General features: G+C 33.6%; 1 protein-coding gene across 1 annotated transcript; it reads right to left on the reverse strand.

Annotated features, from left to right (window-relative positions):
• Positions 1-16409: 16409 nt before the first annotated feature.
• Positions 16410-20277, reverse strand: LOC111628371 (fatty acyl-CoA reductase 1-like). The gene is made up of 4 exons (XM_023372145.1): positions 20042-20277; positions 19842-19971; positions 16661-16788; positions 16410-16593 (listed from the first exon to the last, which is right to left on the reverse strand). The coding sequence occupies exons 1-4, from the start codon at positions 20104-20106 to the stop codon at positions 16515-16517; spliced, it is 402 nt and encodes a 133-aa protein (XP_023227913.1). The 5' UTR covers positions 20107-20277; the 3' UTR covers positions 16410-16514.
• Positions 20278-21333: the final 1056 nt, after the last annotated feature.

Below are 21333 nucleotides of genomic sequence, written 5' to 3' on the forward strand. Positions count from 1 at the left end.
CAAACTCTTCGTGAATTACATCAATTTTGTAGAGAAAATAATTTTAGAGGATATTCAAGATTAAGGCTCTGTACACACTAGGCGTTTTTCAACGCGCGTTAAACGCTCGTCGAACGCCGAGCTAACGCGCGTTTAACGCGCGTTAGCTCGGCGTTTTACGAGCGTTTAACGCGCGTTGAAAAACGCCTAGTGTGTACAGGGCCTTAGACCCTGTACACACTAGGCGTTTTTCAACGCGCGTTAAACGCGCGCTTTTAAACGCGCGTTTAAAAGAACCAAGAGTTCTATGTAGCCGTACACACTCAAAAGCCAAGCGCGCGTTAAACGCGCGTTTTGCGAGCGCTTATAGATTTTTGTTAAAACGCGCGTTTTGCGAGCGCTTTACGGGCGCTTTGAGATATATGTGCTGCCATGTTACCGTACATGCGATCGCGCGTTTTGCGGGCGTCAGCCGAGCGCTTTGAGATATATGTGCTGAAATGGAGAACGATCATTTCGATACTGATCTATTTATTGATGAAATCTAAAAGAGACCAACCATCGTCAAAGGATTTTATAGATATTTTAAAAGAATTAAAAAACTTGAATTTATTTTGTCTTAGTTTTGGATACAACGTCGCAAACATTTCATGCGTCAGTCTATCTCGTAATATTGGGTGCACCCAAAATTCTCTTTGCCTCCGCCGTCGTCTTTTATAGCGACGATAGAGGAGCCACACACAAGCAATCACTTCCACATCCATTTCCAAACCGAGCCAGTGCGCACGCTCCGCTAAACGCTCGTAAAACGCCGAGCTAACGCGCGTTAGCTCGGCGTTTGACGAGCGTTTAGCGGAGCGTGCGCACTGGCTCGGTTTGGAAATGGATGTGGAAGTGATTGCTTGTGTGTGGCTCCTCTATCGTCGCTATAAAAGACGACGGCGGAGGCAAAGAGAATTTTGGGTGCACCCAATATTACGAGATAGACTGACGCATGAAATGTTTGCGACGTTGTATCCAAAACTAAGACAAAATAAATTCAAGTTTTTTAATTCTTTTAAAATATCTATAAAATCCTTTGACGATGGTTGGTCTCTTTTAGATTTCATCAATAAATAGATCAGTATCGAAATGATCGTTCTCCATTTCAGCACATATATCTCAAAGCGCTCGGCTGACGCCCGCAAAACGCGCGATCGCATGTACGGTAACATGGCAGCACATATATCTCAAAGCGCCCGTAAAGCGCTCGCAAAACGCGCGTTTTAACAAAAATCTATAAGCGCTCGCAAAACGCGCGTTTAACGCGCGCTTGGCTTTTGAGTGTGTACGGCTACATAGAACTCTTGGTTCTTATAAGCGCTCGCAAAACGCGCGTTTAAAAGCGCTCGCAAAACGCGCGTTGAAAAACGCCTAGTGTGTACAGGGTCTTAAACGCGCGTTAAACGTTCGTTTAAAAGCGCGCGTTTAACGCGCGTTGAAAAACGCCTAGTGTGTACAGGCTCTAAGGAAAGCAGACTTAATTGATTTTATAGAGAGATTATCTCATCATATCTAAGTTATCGAATATCATATTATTTTGATTCTGATCGTTCTCCTTTTCTTGATATTGTGGGATTACGAAAATATTTCTGATTTAATCTGTGGTTGCATTTACAATTATTGTTCCACTAGAACCATTTTGAACGTTACTTTTTATTAATCTAACAGAACACCAATTATTTTAGATGCGACTTTTGTTTTCAACTGCGTTTTAGTAGGGTAGTTAGGGAACGTTATGAAAACGCACACTAAGAAGGGATTTTTTCAAATTTCCCCCCGCGGGGAGAGAGAAAGGATTGAAGCTTTCTCTTAACCTGAAAGAACAGCTTCTACTGTACTGTTTTAGATGCGATTTTTTTTTTTTGTTTTTAATTACGTTTAGTCTTCATCGAGTACTTAGGGTATTAAATTGATAACATTTCAGACATTGTTATAAATATTTTTTATATATTTCGATTTTTTAACCAAATGTTCGAACAGTTTTAAATTAGAATTTCTTTTGACATATTGGTTCGATTATAAAACGATTGTAAACGTTCTAGAAAATTTATCAAATTAAAAATAGTTCGTTTGATTCTCTGCAATTCTCATCACTCTCGGCGGTAGGTGTTAAATAACAATTACTATGGTTATTGAAATATTGAATGTAAATTGGGGTTTGCTTGCAAAACCCGCGCGGGCGAAGTCGCGGGTAACAGCTAGTATTAAATATTTTCACGAAGCTATTTTTGTTTATACAGTGGATGATCGGTTAAGAGCAGATGTCGGCATTAATTCTTTTTTTCAGAAGAAAACATATCTCGCAGAGTTTCTTGATGTTCTTCATTCAAGAGTTCTTGGCGTTCTTCTGTCATCAGATCAGTTTCAGGTTCCTTTATGAGCTCTTCAGTTTTCTTTATTCCTCAGATGTAATTTATGTTACTCCTTTAGCTGTTGAGTCTTCTCGATTATACTGTATTTTTCTTAGATATGATTGAACTGCCTCTGTAGACCCGTTCGACCCATACTTCACAGCAATATCTTTCCACTCGCTACCTTTGTTATTATACTCTCACCTTTCGAAAATAAAAACCCACGCAAAACTTAAAGAGTGCCCGCCCGACACTCTCGCGAATACAGTAGACCCCCTATAACGCGGGTTCCTATAATGCGGATTCCTATAACGCGGCAAAAAATTGCGACAATATTAATATGAAGACGCTAAAAGGGACGCGTAAAACGTGGTAAAACGTCATCGCCGACTCGTGTCGCGACAGGATTGATCGAATCTGGGCCAATAGTAGACGAGCAGCCGAACTATTTACACGCTATACAGAGTTTAGACCAGTAAGTTGAGTTTACTATTGTCTGTACAGTATATAAATTAGGTAAGTCTAATACAGCACTGTAATTTTATACATTTCTTGTGAAAGAAACATTCCTTATTCAACGGCGATAAAAATTATTTATATTAATGATGTTTCCAAAGTTCAACGAATTTTTCGCAGAAAAATAACATCAGAAATCGCGGCCGCCGTTTGGTGCGCTGCTCCGCGACGAAAACAAGCTTAAGCAATGGCGGAGTCGAATGGTGTACACTCGGTAAGTAATCCAGTGGCGTAGTGTGGGTGTCAGCCGCCCGGGGCAGAGGAAAATTTCGCCGCCCCCTTACTTAGGTATCTCAATTTAAAAGACTAAAATTCAGTTTCGTCACAGAATAAGCAATGAAAAATTCCGTGCTAGCGTTGCCACCTTTTTAAAATCGCCGACTCTGACGGCAGGTGAGATTTTTCGAACAGAAGTTCCTGACGCATGCGTATATCATTTTGCAATGAAGAATAATTTGCAGCGCATGCATGTTCTAATTCAGTAACAGTTAGCGACTAGGGAGACTTGGGTAGGAGTAACGTAAGTAATCTAGATGACTTAGCCTTATTGGATATTGGAGGTGTATATGAGTACGAATGAATCGTATAAGGAAAAAAAAAGAAAAAAAGGTCGACAGGTTGCGCACGATATCCCCAGATGGCGAGTGGGATGGCAACACTATTCCCACTGTTCCGTGCTCATTTCAATCGGTCCGAATCATAGGTGGACGAAAATATGAAAAAAAATGCTTCAAATTCTTACAAAATATTATTATTATTTATTGTCAAATTTTGCCGCGCCCTAAAAAGTACCGCCCGGGGCGGCCCGCCTTTGCCGCCCCCTACGCTACGCTACTGAAGTAATCCTACAATTTTTCGTTTATAGCATAGTTTATACAGATTATTCCCAAAAAATTACACGTAATTTGGAAATGTTGAGTCAAATTAGTCTAGAATCGATTAATTTTATGGAGGAAAACCTTTCAAACAGTTGTAGTCCGTAAACTGCACACGTGACGGGCTGTGATTGGCTCATGTATTTAAGGATTCCTACAACGCGAAATTCTTATAAAGCGGAACGTATCTACCGCGTTATACGGGGATCGACTGTACTATAAAAGAATTGTTTCTGTCAGAAAAATAAAAGGCTGGTATTACAAGAGAGAGTTTCAAAGTTCGAAGGAATACTATCCGATCAGTATATACCGGATTGAGCGTCGATATTGACGACGTCTCCCGTGCTTCTAAAGTTTTCGAATTGTTGCCCGAAGACAAAGGAAGACCAATCGGTATTCATTATTTTACGTCGCTTCTTCTTGTGTTTGTTCTGGGAGGTGTTCGTTAACCGAACATGTGTTCGTTGTTGGAACATAAAAATCTTTCGCGAAAGTGTTCGTTAACCGATCACCCACCGTAGTTTAAAATGAAAATAATTCCCGTAGTTAGTAAGCTAATGCTAAAGCTTCATATTTTCCTTAAAAATAGTTCTGGGGTTCCCCCTATAATTTTATAATTTATCATACAAAAGTTTCTTTTAAACAAAATCTGGTAACAACGATACCAAAACAATTTTAATTTTGTGTTAATATGTCTTATTGTTTTTCGCAATTCATAAGAAAGTGCGTAGCTTTCGGCAACGAGTTGTTTCATTTTTATATTAAATAACTGAAGAAATTCTTGTAATAAATTTACAAAAATTTTATTGAATATGAATATTTATTGAATTCGAATATGAAAGAAAAAATTATAATTTAGTATTTAAAGTAAATTTAATAGAATTTAAAGACAAAGAGACATCAACATTCTTACAGAATTCTTGAAATACTGTAATAAATACTGTAATACATACATTATTTATTTCACATGGTAGCTTTCTAAACAAAATGGCCGGATGTATTTATGTGAAGATGAGATTTATAGTTTAAATATTCAGCGTAAATAATGAGAAACACATATTTAGAATACAGTTAAGAAAAACATTATATTTGCTGTATTAAATTAAAATAAAAATTCTTCGGATGATAATTAAGGTTTTACCTGAAAAGCTACAGTTTGGCTACTTAAATCTGTGATACAGAATGAACCAAGCCTCCATTCACCTGTATGTTAAAACATTACATCACTTACAGATGGTATTGTCAGAGTAGTCGCCACCGTTTAATTTCCACACGACTAATCTAGCAGGCTTAGCTCAATGGGAATTTTGAATAAATGAATCATATTTGATTTATAAAGTTCACACATTCATAGTATATTTACTGCTAGCTTTTTTTAATTTTTTAAATTATAAACTATTTTTATATTTTTGTCGATCCTGTTACTTCGACATAAAATCAGTGTTGAATTGTTAAGTAACTTTGCAATCGAACGAAGAGGTAAAAAAGCACAAATGTCAATCAAACAATTCGCCATTCATAAGTATCGTTTGGTTAATCTGATTTAAGTATTTCCTTAACCGCAACGAGTAATTATTTATTGTGATATCGTCACATTGGCAGGCTGCAATTTTTCGTCACAATGTTCTTAACTTTTGAGTAGTGTTTCCCATGTACATCATACTTTTCCTGTTAGCAATTGAGTCTGGTCGATCATATATCTAATTCCGTTCAGGAAAAAAAAATTGTATTCAAATAACGCGAACTCCGGTGAAAACTGGAAGTTTCTATATAGTTAATCCGGGTATCCTGCCCTTACAATTTCCGTATCTGACGTCGAAATTTATCTATCTAACTTATTTCTCGAAATTAAGGAAGGACAGGCAGCCAAACGGACGAGACGACAGTGGAATTTATAGGTCTACAATTATTTTTAAATTAAAGCCCAAAATGATCGTCATCGTTTTCGTTTACGAAGGGTGGATTTAGATCATCCGTGTTACCGCAAGTCCTTACAAGAACTTCTTGGAACGAGCAGATTTAAAACATCTAAATGGATAATTTTTAAATAACTCTTAATATTAAATTTGGGAATTCCCGGCATCGATTTCGTATTAAATCGACGTCCCCGCATGGATTTAACACGAACGCCGACAAATCTCGAATATCCTAAAGATTTCCATGTTTTTAATCGAAGAATAGAAGAATTGATATTTGTTTATTTTATGACAAGAAAAAGTTATATCAGTAATAAAGACACGGTTAAATTCTATATTACTCGATAAACATTTTATTTGAAATATTCAAAGCTATTTTTATGACGTAATAGAAGATCCAATTTATTACGGTTTTACTTCTTTGTATTAAAACACGCTAGCTGGTGGTTCGGTATTGGCAGGCTCCTGGTTGGTGGAACATTCGCAGAGACCTTTACAGACTTCCGGAACGTGTTTGCACACCATCGGACACATATGCTCGCACATACCGGATTCATTGCCATCGAAGATACCCTCAGTTAAGGCGAAATCCACCATCACTGAAAATATTTATAAAAATTAATAAAATTTTGAAACTTGTCAGACACTACCATTGAAAGACTATTTAGTTAAAATTATCGGATTAAATCTGAATTAATTAGAAATACTAGCATATAAAAAGTTTACACTTTCACTCGGGTGATGACGTGGAAAGGAATCGCATTTTAATCGAATAATCCGAAAAGCGTGCGCTTTCAGTCAGATTTCGTGCAATTTTTCGAATTTCTAAGTATCAATGAGATGAATTTAAAATGAGTTTCACAAAAGACAAATGAAACTACACTCCAATTCTCTGTTTTAATCACGCAAAATTCGTTTCCATCTTGTTCTTACACCGTTCTGGAATGTGGGCGCCGGTCACGCGATGGACGATGACCGTGTTCACGTCGCATAGGTCCTAAACTTCCAATTATAAAATCTACTTTTTAAATATTTATTACATATAAAGTAGCGCATTTATTATAAAATTCTTAGACGAAGTTTAGCGTTTTCCGGACTTTTAAAAGTATTACATATCGGTCTTGGTAATAGAAACAAATGTATTCGTTATTTAACCCTAAAAATTAAGTTTCGCGTTTAATATTAGTAACCAAACATTTTATCATTTACCAATGAGAGTCTCACCTGAAAACAGAACCAAAAGAGCGAGACTGGCGACGTAAATCATGGATTTCTTCATAATAACCAACAGATTCTTGCAATTTCCTCTACAAACGAATAAAGATTAGGTATTAAAATATGACAAATACACAACGTGACAATAATTCAAAAAATTATGGCATCGGAAATAGAAAACACAATATATTTAATTATCTTATGATAGATTTGAGAGGGTTCTGTAAGCATGAGTTTAATTTGTAAAATTATAAAAATTTTAAAGACTATCGTGGAGTAATATGAAAAAAATTTGAAAAAGACATACCTGTTAATGTCTAAACCTTCAGTCGGGACAGTTTGAACAGTTCTACTCGAAACAAACTTTTATAACGAATAAACCCTAAACATTTTGGGTCGGACAGATGGTTCTCTTACCCGCACGTCACATTTAGTTTTATTTCTATCGTAAAATTCAAAAACACGACCTAAATTATTTTCTTTGTTAATAGTCTATTAATTTAAATGATTTCAATCAAATCCGTTTGCTTCCGTAAACTATCCTCGATGTTAACAATTAGTTATTGTTTTGTTCCCTGAAAAAGTATTGACCGGAGTTTAACTAATGATCGTTACTTCCGCATCTTTCGTCTTTTCTTTACTTTTATCAATGCTCTTACGGGTAACGAAAAATAGAAATTTAAGACTTTGTAGAGTTTCCATTAATTTATTGATCCTTAAACCTTATTATCCAATGTATTCTTAAAATTTCGAGTTTTGCAGTAGACCTCAGTATGCAGTTTAGCGAGATAAAAAAATTTCGATCGTATGCAGTAATTCTAACCGATTAAATGCATTAATAAAATTCATAATAAAGAAACTTTAGGGACATATATACGTATCCGTGTGTAATGCATGTACCAAGAATGTATTTAGTTTAGTTATGTTACGGCAACGCAACACTTCGACGATCTGCCTAGGGAGGATGCCTTTTTCAAGGGTAACTAGCCCCCAGTTTAGGCGTTACAGACGTGGAAAAAAACCGTGGCCAGCACCTCCTGGTGAGATTCGAACCCACGACCGAACTCCCAGTGTTTAGGGACGGAACCGCTTGGCCACTCACTGAGGGACCTCACAAGTACTAAATAAAGTTGTTTTGGTGGAAATTTTTGTAATATTTATATACTTTTTAAATATAGTTTATTACTTTAAAAGCTACTACCACTGAAACATGTAAACAATTAAATAGAATTTTTGTTTAGAGAAACAATAATGAAAGTTTTTCGAATGTAAAGTAAAAATCGTTTTCCCTCACTAGGCAATTTCCCATTGCTAGTACACAAAGGTATTCGAAAATTACATTCCAAAACCACGAAAGCGAAAAGCTAAATAATCTTATTGGCAACGAAATTCCATGAATAGAATCACATTAAAGTTTCTTTTAAAAAACACAAGGAAGAAACGAATCTCAAAACATCGAAGATGAAATGTTTAAACAATGAACGAAAGACAGAGATGATGTACAAATACAAAGTGTCCGAAAAGTTATTCTGCACTACAGTTCTTTCTACAGCAGATATTGATTCTACACCAAACGTCTATACTGGCCTAATGAAAAGTATGGACACGCTTTATCATATTATTGAAAAGAATTTGTTGTGATAGGTTGGAACAAGACAGTTTTATATATGAAAAAGTTATAATTTCAATTTATCTGAAAAAGAAGGAAATAGAGTTATTTTACTGTAACTTTTCGAACAACCCTTTGAAATTATTAAATATAAACGAAATCATCAATGAAAACAAATATCGTAACCTGAAAACTATGTTAAAGTTCGCTTTGTTTACGAAAGTGCAACGAACCGGGAAATGGAGTCGATTTCTAATTATTTCCGCACGTGTCTGTCAATGGGACAATCAAACCCTCGCAAACAAAATATATGTAATTACCTTTTGTTCCGATAGTATACGTACGTAATAGATCCTCCAGGTTAAAGTACTTCTGGTTTTACTCCCCACGTGGACAACTGTAAGATGAAATAACGACACATTTAATATAATGAATTTAATATTTTATATCACCTTTATCTGTTTCCTTTCCTAAACTGTAATAACAGAAGGAAATTTCAATTAATGTTATCGAGTTAACGCGTATCTCTGTATAATATTTTTTGTACGTTTTAAAATGAAGAACACATAAATAGATATACAGTAGAGCGTCGTTTATCCGAAGGTCGGTTATCCGAAACGTCTGTTATCCGAAAGAATTCCAGTCGACAAATTTAAATTTGTCGACTGGATTGCAGTGCTGTGGCGCTGCAATCTTTGGCTATGTCTTCGGCTACTCAAATATTTTACGTTTTTGATACTAAATTAACTTCTGAAGTATAATTTTTTATTGTTTTTATATTTTTCAATATATTTATTTTGTTTGTACAAAATAAAAAAAATAATTTTTAACGATACAATTGTCTTCGTTAGGCTTAACATCGACGAAAATTCAACGCGAAGCGACACGCAACGGAGAAAAATTTCAACACGGGATAAATTCTTATATTTTTTCGTACATGATTGGTTATCCGAAAAATAAGTTATCCGAACAACCCAGTCCCCAATTGATTCGGATAAACGACGCTCTACTGTATATGATATTATATTAACTAATAATAATCTCTTAACACCTAATAAATAAATAATAAATAAATAAACGAGTAATGACAAAATTCGTTATAGAGTGCCACTAAAATTGTTGAGATAAAGCAGAATAAATATAAATTTCAAATAATCGTACTCTAAGTGAATCAATGAAACTTAAATTGTCGTTTTGTACATTTAACTCTAGTAAACAGTAATATTTTAATCTGTAATTCAGAAACTGGAACCGAATCCAAGATACGATTTGATCTTTTTAAATAATTATTTTCTTACTCACGACACTTATTTAAAATTGCATTAGACTGATAGAAATTCAATGATATTAAATTATATTTTATATCGTAAATTTAAAAAATACATTCCTGGACGCAAATGAAAAGAAAATCTTTTACTGAAATTTTCACTCTTTTAATAAAATTCAGATGTTCGTAAAATGAATGGACTTTCTCATAGAAAATCGCCGGTAAAGTATTTCATATAACAGAAAAGTTTCTATGAGAAAAGAGAAGGACGATAATCTTGTATACTATTAATTATAATTATTTTTTATCAATATTTTCAATCACGAGTTTATTTCTAATTCTAATCCTGCTTTCGTAACAAATAATTGTCTTTAATAATTAAATTTAATATAAATATTAATATAAATATAAGAGAATTGAGTTTATGGAACTTTTTAACTACGAAATCAAATTCCATTTAATAAAAATTACGACGGGAAAAACTCACGAATCAATATTCATTTCACGGAGAATTTACAGTAATTATAAGTACTGTACAGTGTGAGTGTTAATAACACCGACAATAGTCAACAAGAGATTCGCGTTTACGTTGATCAGCATAACCTTGCTTATTGAAGATCGTTCTTCGCACATGACTGCTGAGGCTCAAATCAAGTATGAAAAATTGGTGTGTCTTGTAAATGATATCGTAAAATGCGTAAGGACGTTTATTTGCCACTGTTACTGCTTTGGACTATTTTGCTCGGTGGTAGTGTTATATTACAAATCGGGTATATCGTCAACATCGGCAAATCTAACCTCACAATAATCGAAATTATAGTGGTTGTTTTCCATTCAGGTTTTAAATTATTATTATTTTCCGATATCTGTTATTGTTTTTCTAACGTCAAGAAAGTTGCTAACGATGTCATTTTCGATATGATTTTGAAAAGCGATGATAAATGGATGGAAGAAAGGACATTTCGTTTTTGTATGATCCGCTCTGCAAAACTTGCCAAGAGATTTTTTGACTACAATATGTTTAAGTTGTTATCTTGTAATGTATTAGCCTGAATACCTCCTGTGATGCAACTTTTTTTGATGAACAACTATACCGGACGCCATGATCTTATTCTCGAACATCTTTTCCTTCAATTTCTCTCCCTCCCTTTACAGTTTTACAACGAAAATCACCACGTAGTGTCATCTATTGGTCAAGGAAGTAAACAAGCTTTAATTTGTGACTAGGTGTCATTTAGCATCTAACTCGAAGTTGCTACCGAGAAGTTGTGCAAGGATATGATAGGGGCAATAAGAGGTGTCCAAGTTACGGGGTAGCGAGGTGTCCAGATTAGGAGATATAATACCTATGCTTTCCTTCAGTGAAAAGGAAAGTATCCAAGTTAGCGGGATGTCTAGGTTAGAGATGTTTCCAAATGTCGAGATTTTGCAATATAAGATTATGGAAAAAATATTTGCAGTATACTTTATTTAATAATTATAAACGTAGAAAATGTTTTTATTTATAGTCTGTTATCTATTTTTAATATAATGACATACCGCCTCTTCCTCTTAAGTACACGGATTTTCGAGCGCTTCTCGCTTCTTACGTTCGTCGAGTGTAGAGATTCGAGCACTGGAAGCGCACGTTCTGCAATACTTCCGAACCGGCGCAGTATGCCATGTGGGCATCCTGCCGCGATTGGTCTTTTTTCGGATGGTGTCTATTTATCCCGTTATTGGGCACTGTTCCCTGCAAAGATCAGCAGCGGAGGTTTCGTTCCGAAGTTGCCGTCTGCAGTTTGTCTCCCATTGTCTTAAATCACCGATGGGCATCCGAGAGAGCATGGCATTTGGGCCTCTGCACCTATCCCTACAACTTTTCTCTCCATCCGCATTTTATCTTATCCTTCTTTTTTATAAGCTGGTTCTGCCAAGACTCTTTTCTTTTACGCTAGCACCTTTGGCCAGCACTTTACTAGGAAACACGCAAAATAGTATGTAGCCCATTGTGTATAGGTTAATAAAAATAATATCAAATATGGTAAAGAAACTTGGGATCATCCTGGTACCTGTTTTATATTTCACATTTTAAATTTAATTTTAAACTATAAACTGTAAGTCATAGAATCGCGTTATAAACTCCGTAACGTAATCGTATCCGTATTCGTAAATGTTTGCTGCACTGGATCTATAGCAATAGTTATAAAATACCCTTAAGCTGTTTCTGTATCCGTAAGGAAACAAACTTTTTTACCGCTTATGAAGCAGTCCATTGTGAGCATGCGCAAAATCATCTGCTAACGTTGCCAGATCTAACGCTATAGTGAATTATTTGTTCATTAATAAATAAATTACAATTGATACCTACAAACAATTTAGGAACGATGGTGAAAGAGAAAAAGATGGCGGTGTCCGTATTATCGATAGTATCGTAACAGAAAGATCTATGATTTTAAAATATGCGTTTTTAAGAAAAAAGAAGGGTCTCAATCGTAAAATTTAACCATAAAATGGATAATCTTGCCGACAGAGCATTCAAAGTAGCCACGAAAAAAATTAGAATGCCGGATACCATTCGAAAAAATTCGAGAAGACATTTACATCACGGCGTAAACTAACTTGCGCTTTCACAACTTCTAAATTTTTAATTCATAAAACCACATAATGGAGCCTTAAACGAAAATATCTGAGACATGGAGGACGCCGTGTTACTTTCCACAGTAAACTACTGCTACGAGCGGCCGTTCTTGCCGTTCGACGGAGAAAATAATTGTAATACGCTAAATTCATATATATAATCATAAATTCTTTCAAAATATATCCCTTATAGAAAATTATTGTCAAATCCGTACAATATATAATACAGTACTTAAAATTATATTGGCCAAGTTTTCATATTAACAATGAGGGTGAAATCAATTTATTTTGTTAAAAATTTGTCATTTTTTTCGAATGATATAAATAAAAGTTTTGAAGACTGAAAAAGAACGTGTAGAACATTTAAAAAGCAAACCTTTTGAATTGAAAAAAACATTAAAACTTAGAAATTTTATACAAATAAAATTTATGTTCGTAAGCCAATGTTACATTTTGTTTTATTACATAAAAAAGTCTAATAACCAGTTTCGTAACTTTTCTTCGTAAACCACTAAGACACTAGCAGAAAGTTAAAATTGTGTCTGGCACCACCTTTTATCAGCATTTATTTTAAAAAATTATTATTATTATTAATTATTATAAAATGGCAACACGCTTTTGCGAGTAGAAATGAGTTTTATAAAAAATTGTAAATGATAATGACGAGTAAATTCTTCATTACGTCAGACCGCACTTCATGTATACGGCATATTACCTCCTCTATCTCTCACTCATCCAAAGTTTTTACAAAAATTTCATAGCTTCGATGCCCTTTATACACAAGCTACCGTGTCAAATTTCGTTTCTTCATATCCCATCCTGAGAATAAACGAAATAAACACCAACACACACACACACATTTGCATTGAATTTTTTCCTCCTATTTTTGACTTTTCGGGTTCGGGAAATCTGAAAACCTGGATTTGAAAAAGCACAGGGGGTCAAATTTCACACGATTCCAACAATTTACCGTGTTCTATACGTAACAGCCAGGAAAGTAAATCGTACCTTACAGATAAGCTCGGCGATGCCATTGTATGTCCTATTGTGAAGGTTCAGATTACAAATTGAACAGATATTCATTTCTCTTTTGGACAGGAAAAAGAATGCATTGATTTGAAATGTATTTGTTTTCGGAAATTATTCAGTAACAAAATTTTGTGATGTGAGAAATAAGCAAGACATGTATGAAAGGTGAATTTGAAAATAAAATTTAAAACACTTCTTTACATACAATATTGCGTGTTTTTCTGAACGGAGAATATACATAAAGATTTTTAGCAGTGTCCGCCCTATAGCATTCGACATACAGTTGACCATTAAAAAAACATTTTTAGTTTAATTCAGTCGTTATAAATTAAAGTGGTATAAGTCTATTTTTGAAAAAAAAAATAAGTTAGGAATAGTTTTAAGGAGACATAGATGTCTTTTTTAATTTATTTAATAATACAGTCAATGGTGTACAACATCTTCATAAATTAATGAAAAGAGTATTGACTGTAAAATGTAATAGAAGAATGTTTTTTTTTGAAAGTGGAATAAATCTATACGTATTATTTTTTTACATTAAAACGAGCAATTATATATCGCGACATCATCACAATGCAAGCTGCAGTTTTTAATCAAATCATGTTATCAGTTTCATTTTAAATATATGCTTTCCATCTCAAATTGGTAGTGACTTTACCCTGTACATCATATTTATTCTGTTAACAACAGAGTCGTGTCGGTCATCTATTTAACACGTTCCAGGGAAAAGTTTTTGAATTGGTTAGGTTAGGTTTGCGTAGTTTAGGTTATCGTATATAGTTAATAGGAGCTTCTTAGCCCTAAAGTGTCCGAATCTAGTCTCGGCTTTCATTCATCCAACTCCGTTCTCATGATTAAGGAATGACAGACAAACAGAAGGACGACAATGAGAATTTATATGTCTACTATCTTTTCAAATTGCAGCCCAAAAATACATTCGACAAAAGTTAACGTTAATCAAATTATAAATTTAAAATTGTTATTATTCATATTTTTCACAATTTGTTATTATTGAAAATGGTATAAGTCCATATGTACACAAAAAATTCGTTTATTATCTTTAACAATTTTATTAATTATTACGTAGTAAAATTTAACAAGTTTATAGTTTTGAAAATATTACTTGAATTTATATACGTTTGTCAATATTTTTCGGTTGATTTAAACGCAAGCCCTTAAATATCTGAATGTATGAATAAATGGACTCATACCACTTTCATTTATAACGAATGGCCCAGTTGTAGGCTAACAACTTCAATCGTTTTTTTTGTGATTCATTAACTGACATGGCAAAGATTAACTTTGCCGTGTCTTATTGGAATTGTAAGAGTTCAAATAGAAATGGCACGTCCGTTATTATCAGAGGTATCCTAGGAATAAACGAACTCCCAGAAGGCATCCCCCTAGGAAACACTTCCAGATGTTGCGTTGCCATAACTTAATAAACAGCAACAACAACTAGGAATAAAAGTAGGCCTATATTCATTCTTTCCACGATCTGTATTTGCGCTTCAACGACGGGAGGTTATAATGCTTTCATTATCAATCTCTGTTACCATTGCAGAGCTTAGGATGATCGAAATTTCGTATAAAGATTATAGGGCCTCGAACTTTATGTTATACTTTGTAAGGAGGCAATCCTGGATATTCCAGATAATGTAAGAACTCCGTTGTATATACGACACGTTCATTTCGATCTCTAACTGAATCAATGTATTTCTAAATATAAGAATCACCTGGGATATCATGCAGTAGGTGTAGGTTGATAGAATTAAGTGCCAAATCTTTCACTGCCACTATTGCTATTTCACTCAACCTGCTAAAGACTAAAGTTAGTAAACATCCTTTTGATTAATTCATTTACACTTTGCACTACTGTACTGATTTTACATAAATGACTTAATTGTCAGAATCCAGAAATTTTCCATCTCAAAGTTGTAGAAAATTATGAGCGAATATATCTGAATTGTGGTCACCATAAATTGCTTCTCGCAGGTTAGTTGTAAGCTTAAAGGTTATAACATCATAACACAAACAGGAGGATTTTAGACATGCTCGAATATCAAGCTTTTGTTTATTTATATATAACTGGCAAGGTCTGGCAAAATTTTCCAGATAAGACAACAGTTATACCGCCCATCAGTGTCTTATTATTTCTAACATCTTGTAGTGTTTTATTCAAAAACCAACAATGTATTAACAAGAGACCAACAACAATTAGCATTTATTTACTATTTTCGCACATAGATACGTGTAAATCCAATAAATTCAATGTAAACAGAAATTAATTGATATTATGAATCCAATCAATATTTTCCGATATGATATATTACATTATATAAGTCAGAACGTAACTGCCAAGTTTCGTAGAATTGCTCGAATGGCCTTTGCGTGTATAGCGAACGAACGAACAAACAAACATTCTCATTTATACAGGGTGAGCCAAAAGTCACTTTACGGTTTAAAAATTAAATAACTTTTTTGCTTTTTTATTATATTATATTTTTTCAGATTTTTAAAATACGGAATTCGGAAATAAATTATGGTTAAGGGTAAATTAAGGCTGGAACAATGTGCAGCTGTTAAGGCAAATTTTCGGAGAAACAATAATTTCCAGAAACGCGGTGTTTCGTTGGGATATTTAAACAGCGAGTGGTCATTAATAAGCTCGAACTATTGCTGAGCTGAAAAACAATATTCGTCAGGAAATTCGAATGATAAACTGAGTCATTTTGCAAACAGTTATGGAGAGAGCACGCCTTTGTGAAGAGGAAAACGGGGGTCATTTAAAATTGTTTATTCCAAAGAATCTTCTGCATTTTCGGAAGCAGAACTTTTCGTTACCAAATCCATAAGAACCAATCGTTATAAGAACCAAATCCAGTGATCGGAGTATTGACCATCTTTTCTTTTTAAAATGTTATCATAAAAATTTGCAATAATATTTTGTATTATGTTTTATTTATAAAACGAAAATTATCTTCTAAAAGTTTGATCTAAGGTCATTTTTTTTCTTTAAATTTTCAACTCAGTTCAAAGGCATATTTCTTTTTGTTGTAAACAGTTTCCTAGAAATTTTAAATTTTCTAGGGGAAATTAGAATAATAAGGAAGTTAGGATATAAAGGAATCCAAAAAACAATCCCGTTTTTGCAAGTAAAATGGAATAATATTTCCTGTAAAAGCGATAACATTGTGTTAGAAATTATCATTTAAAAATTGAAGAATGTAAAAAATATTTACGTAAATATTATTTTTCTGCTTTGGAGGATAGTCGAGTCGTCTTCCTTCAAAACAAATCTCCTGATGCCCAGAAAGTAATCTTTCATGTATTGGTCCCAATCGAGTTTCGAGATGTCAAAGTCAAAATTCTGAAATATAATTTCGATTATTTTGCATATTTTGTGAGTATTCATTTAGTTTCTGTTAATTAAAAACAAATAAAATTCACATATATTTTTGTTATCGAATTAGTGCCGTTGTCGGATTTCAATGACTTTTCAAACTAAAGATGTCAGATTCAACTAGCTTGTATAATAATAGAAGGTATTCAAAATAGTTATACTTATTAAACGTATTATTAATTCACAGAAATAATAACAGCTTATATTTTGTTGCTGTCATTCTTTACATTAATCTGTTTCTTCTGTTAATAGAATGTCTGATGTAAATGAATAAAAGAAAATTGTTATTTTGTAGTTGTGTAATGGCGATTTGACTCGATATGCTTTAAGATTTGGATATGTTGATGCAAAATTTGATTATTTTCAAAAATACACCTTCAAAACGCAGCTAATGGCGAATTTCATCAACAACGGAAAGGCACTACAACACATTGAATTAAAAATAACAATAACAGTAAAATGTTGTATTAAAATTAGTGTTTTATTTGTAAAAAATATTAAGGTAATGATTTAATATAACGCAAATTGTCAGAAGTATATCACGTAAACAGCAACAATGAATGGCTTTCAATGGATACCAGCACTTTTCTCTTATTGTTTTATTCTGAGAAATTTACTTTTTTAACATTTGAACCTCTTAAAAAGAAATGTTCAAATTGTTTTTGTTAACATAGAAAATCCCTTTTGTTGATTTGGTGTAAATGGTATTTACACAAACGTATTTCTGTACATGCCATAACACCAAATACTGTCTTTTCTCCAAAAGACAAGCTTCAGCACCGAGTTCTATATTACTTTCTCAAACTTTAATTTTTACGAATCGAGCGAATGTATCAAAAATTTAAGAAAACAAAATATAAAATGAAACGAATAAATTCGAAAAATGATACTAAGTATGAATCTTTTTAAAGTTTTTTATTCATTTTGTTTCGGACAGCTTGAAGTATTCCTGGAGATATGGAAATACGAAATATGCTACATGAAAGTGTTCGATCTGACATACTGAGTTACCGGAGAACGGAGTACACATATAATGAATTCTTGTATTGTGTTACTACTCATATGTATAGATCTTGTGTTATACAGTCGACCCTTTTATAACACTGTTGATAATTCCGTTTTATACGAATTCCATGTTGTACGAGTCACTTAGATTTTACAAATACGTGTCCCAGGCTGTAAACGGCTCACGTATTTATAAAATCTAAGTGACTCGTACAACATGGAATTCGTATAAAACGGAATTATCAACAGTGTTATAGGGGGGTCGACTTGTATGTTACACAAACTCTTTCTTCCGTGCAAATACTTTCGCTTTTTATATGGGTAAATGCTTTTTGTTGTAGCCTAGACTTTAGCTGAAATGAGCCAAATTTCGGTCTACCTTCCACGCCCACTTTTTTCTGAGGAGAAAAGTTTAGGTCTGTCAGGCGCAATTTCGTTATCTTGTTGAACGTCATTAGTCAAAACTTGTCGGGGAAGGCTGATATTTTAGACTAATACTTTTTAAAATTATTATCAAAATAACATTAGAAAGTAAAGGTATGTTTAAATATTGTTTAATATAATTATAATTCACATATAAGAATAAAATCCTTTGTAATTCAGCAGAGAGTTTATTATGGAAAAACATTTATTTAGTTTTAATGTATATATGTTTAATTGATTAAGTATTTACAGTTTTAAGTGCTTCGATTTAACATCAATAAATTAACACAATGATGTATAATAATTAAATGGTCGAACTTAATGGAGATGCTATTAGTTATTAGCATTTATTTTTTCTACGAAACTCGTCACTAACCACAAAATTAAGTCTTTTGCCAATTTATAATAATTAAAAATATTCTAATTCAAACTGTAATGTAAAAGTTATTTTTTAACCGCCACTTGTTGAATTTTTTGTTTCTTGCTGCACGTTAATTAGCCGATCAAAACTGGATTCCTACTAACCTTTGTACGGCTTACAACTTTCTAATTGACAGTTTTGGTATTGAATGTACGTTTTTAAAGATATTTTTTAAAGATTCCGAAAATGCCTTTATAGGTTAAATTTATGGCCACCGTTGGACTCGGCGCACATCTAAATATATAAAATTGCTTGTCCTGACTGACTGACTGAATGACTCACTCATTCACTCACTGATTCATCATCGCCCAGAGCAGACCGCTTAATCTAAAGAGGTGAAATTTGGTAGACAGTTAGGGTACCTCATGGAAACGCTCACTAAGAAGGGATTTTTCGAAATTCCCCCGCGGGGGGGAGAGGGAGAGCATTAAGGCTTAACCGGAACAACGGCTTCTACTGTGCTATTTTAGATGCGATTTCTTGTTTTTATCTGCGTTATATTAGGGTATGCCATGGCAATGCACACTAAGAAGGGATTTTTCCAAATCTCCAGCGGGCGGGAGAGGGAGAGGGTTTAGTCTTCATCGAGTACTTAGGTGTATTAAATTAATAACATTTCAGACATTGTTATAAATATTTTTATATATTTCGATTTTAAAAATGTTCGAACCGTTTTAAATTCGAATTTGTTATTGCATATGGATTCTATTATAGAACGATTGTAAACGTTCCAGAAAATTGATCAAATTAAAAATAGTTCGTTTGATTCTCGGCAATTCTCATCATTCTAAGCGGTAGGTGTTATATAACAATTACTATGGTTGTTGAAATACTAAATATAAATGGGGTTTGGTCGCAAAATCCGCGCGGGCAAAGCCGCGAGTAACAGCTAGTTATAACATATACTTCAATTGTTTATATAAGCGTGATATTATCTGTAATCTGTAGGAACATTACAATACTTTTATTCAGACTTTTCGGACTGTGTATAAGTAACTGTATTAATTACTGTATATTACCATATTTAATATTTCATTAGAAGATGATGATAATTCGTGTAACAGAGTATTTCGTTGACTCCAAAATTCTTCTTAATCCCTAACACTCATTTGGTAATGGTCAACTGTACTAGTCATAATATACTACCTACTTTAATAGAAATTAATCTTACCTGTTTATCTTGTGTCGACATCATTTTCAGCAATTCCCCCACGTTTCCTGCAGGAAACGTCCATTCTCTTGTAGTAAAGTATTCTATAAGTTTCATCCTCTTCTGAACTTTGTTGTAGACGGTCATCATCCTAAATTGAAAACGATGTAAATATAATTTAATATGTTTTACAATAAGTAAGCACATTTCAAATAACATACTTTGGTTTCCTGCCAATAGCAACTCGAAATACATCGGTTAGCATTGCAGGAAGTCGATGTTGCATCGCAATACATACTCGATTCCAATAATAACTCTTCTTGGGTATATTTGTTGGATATAAAAAGGTATTCTCTGAGGGATATTTCCAATAATACGTATTTAAACATTTGAAAAACCGTTGCCAAGTGAAAGGATTTATGGATCCTGAAGTGCAATTGTAAACTGGAATTTCATCTTCTCTGAAAGAGAGTAAAATTTTTCTGAAATATATCTAAAGATTATTTTAACATTTTTACAACAGATTAATAATAGTTGAATCGTAATATCTGTCCCTACTTTTTAGAAAAACGAATTATCTTAAATGTTTTTCTTCTTTCATAGGAATCTATATAGAATCTACTTTTTAGAAAAACGAATTATTATCTTAAATGTTTTTCTTCTTTCATAGAAATCTATATATTAATTTGTCAAGCCTCAAATATTGTCCAATTTACTTTCAGAGAACGGTTGAAAATACATAGTTTAGGTGTCAATTTTACAACGTGATTGACAGGATGCGGGTTGCCATTACAGTCACCGTTAATCGAAAGCTACGCCAGTCGAAGTTTATCAGCCTTAAAAATGCCAAATTGTCATGCTGGGAGCTGGATAGAAAATCGAAGGAAGCCATACCGACAAGACCAGTGAGAAAAACTTCGTCACACCAGACAATAAGCAAAGGCGAATCATCCGCAACCAAACCTGGAAAACATCTGCTATCTGATAATTTTTTCGGTTGAAAATTTTGACGATTGACTTCTGTAATTTTCTACAAATTTTCCACGCTACTAAACGTTCGTGTAAAGTTAACGAATTTGATTTTTAAAATTCGAAAAAGTGGGAAAATAGAATAATTCAACAAAATTATAACACAAAAAATTCTTGGTGCTATTCGAATTTTATCGCATAGATAAAGCATTACATTTTCAAATCCATATGCTGGTGACATAGCCAAGCACGTTACGGATAAATTAAAAGGTAGATGTAGCGTTCTGTTTCGAAAGGAAATTAATTCGATGGCTGTCTATTGTACTTTTTGAAATGGAGGTTGTATATTACAGTGAAAGCTCTAGAAAGAGTAGGAGTTGTGCAAACAAACATTCTTGTTATCGCGAAAAGCTCGAAGACATCACAAAAGTTCTTTTGTGTACGCATATTTTTTTTTTATCAGATCATGGAGTGGCTAATGACGTCTGATAAAGACTGTGACGACGACTGAAGCTCAAACACACTGACTTATTGTTCGCTTAAC

Source organism: Centruroides sculpturatus, unplaced genomic scaffold (assembly GCF_000671375.1).
Source record: "Centruroides sculpturatus isolate CEXI.00-Female unplaced genomic scaffold, Cexi_2.0 scaffold483, whole genome shotgun sequence".
NCBI lineage: Eukaryota > Metazoa > Arthropoda > Arachnida > Scorpiones > Buthidae > Centruroides > Centruroides sculpturatus.

Bases quoted from the DNA above. Each gene is read 5' to 3' on its own strand.
- LOC111628371 (XM_023372145.1), bottom strand. From the start codon at position 20,106: ATGCAACATCGACTTCCTGCAATGCTAACCGATGTATTTCGAGTTGCT. The intron at 16,789-19,841 runs GTAAGATTAATT...ATTATATTTCAG, and splicing joins TGTCGACACAAGATAAACAG to AATTTTGACTTTGACATCTC. The intron at 16,594-16,660 runs GTAAATATTTTT...TCGCTTTTACAG, and splicing joins AGCAGAAAAATAATATTTAC to GAAATATTATTCCATTTTAC.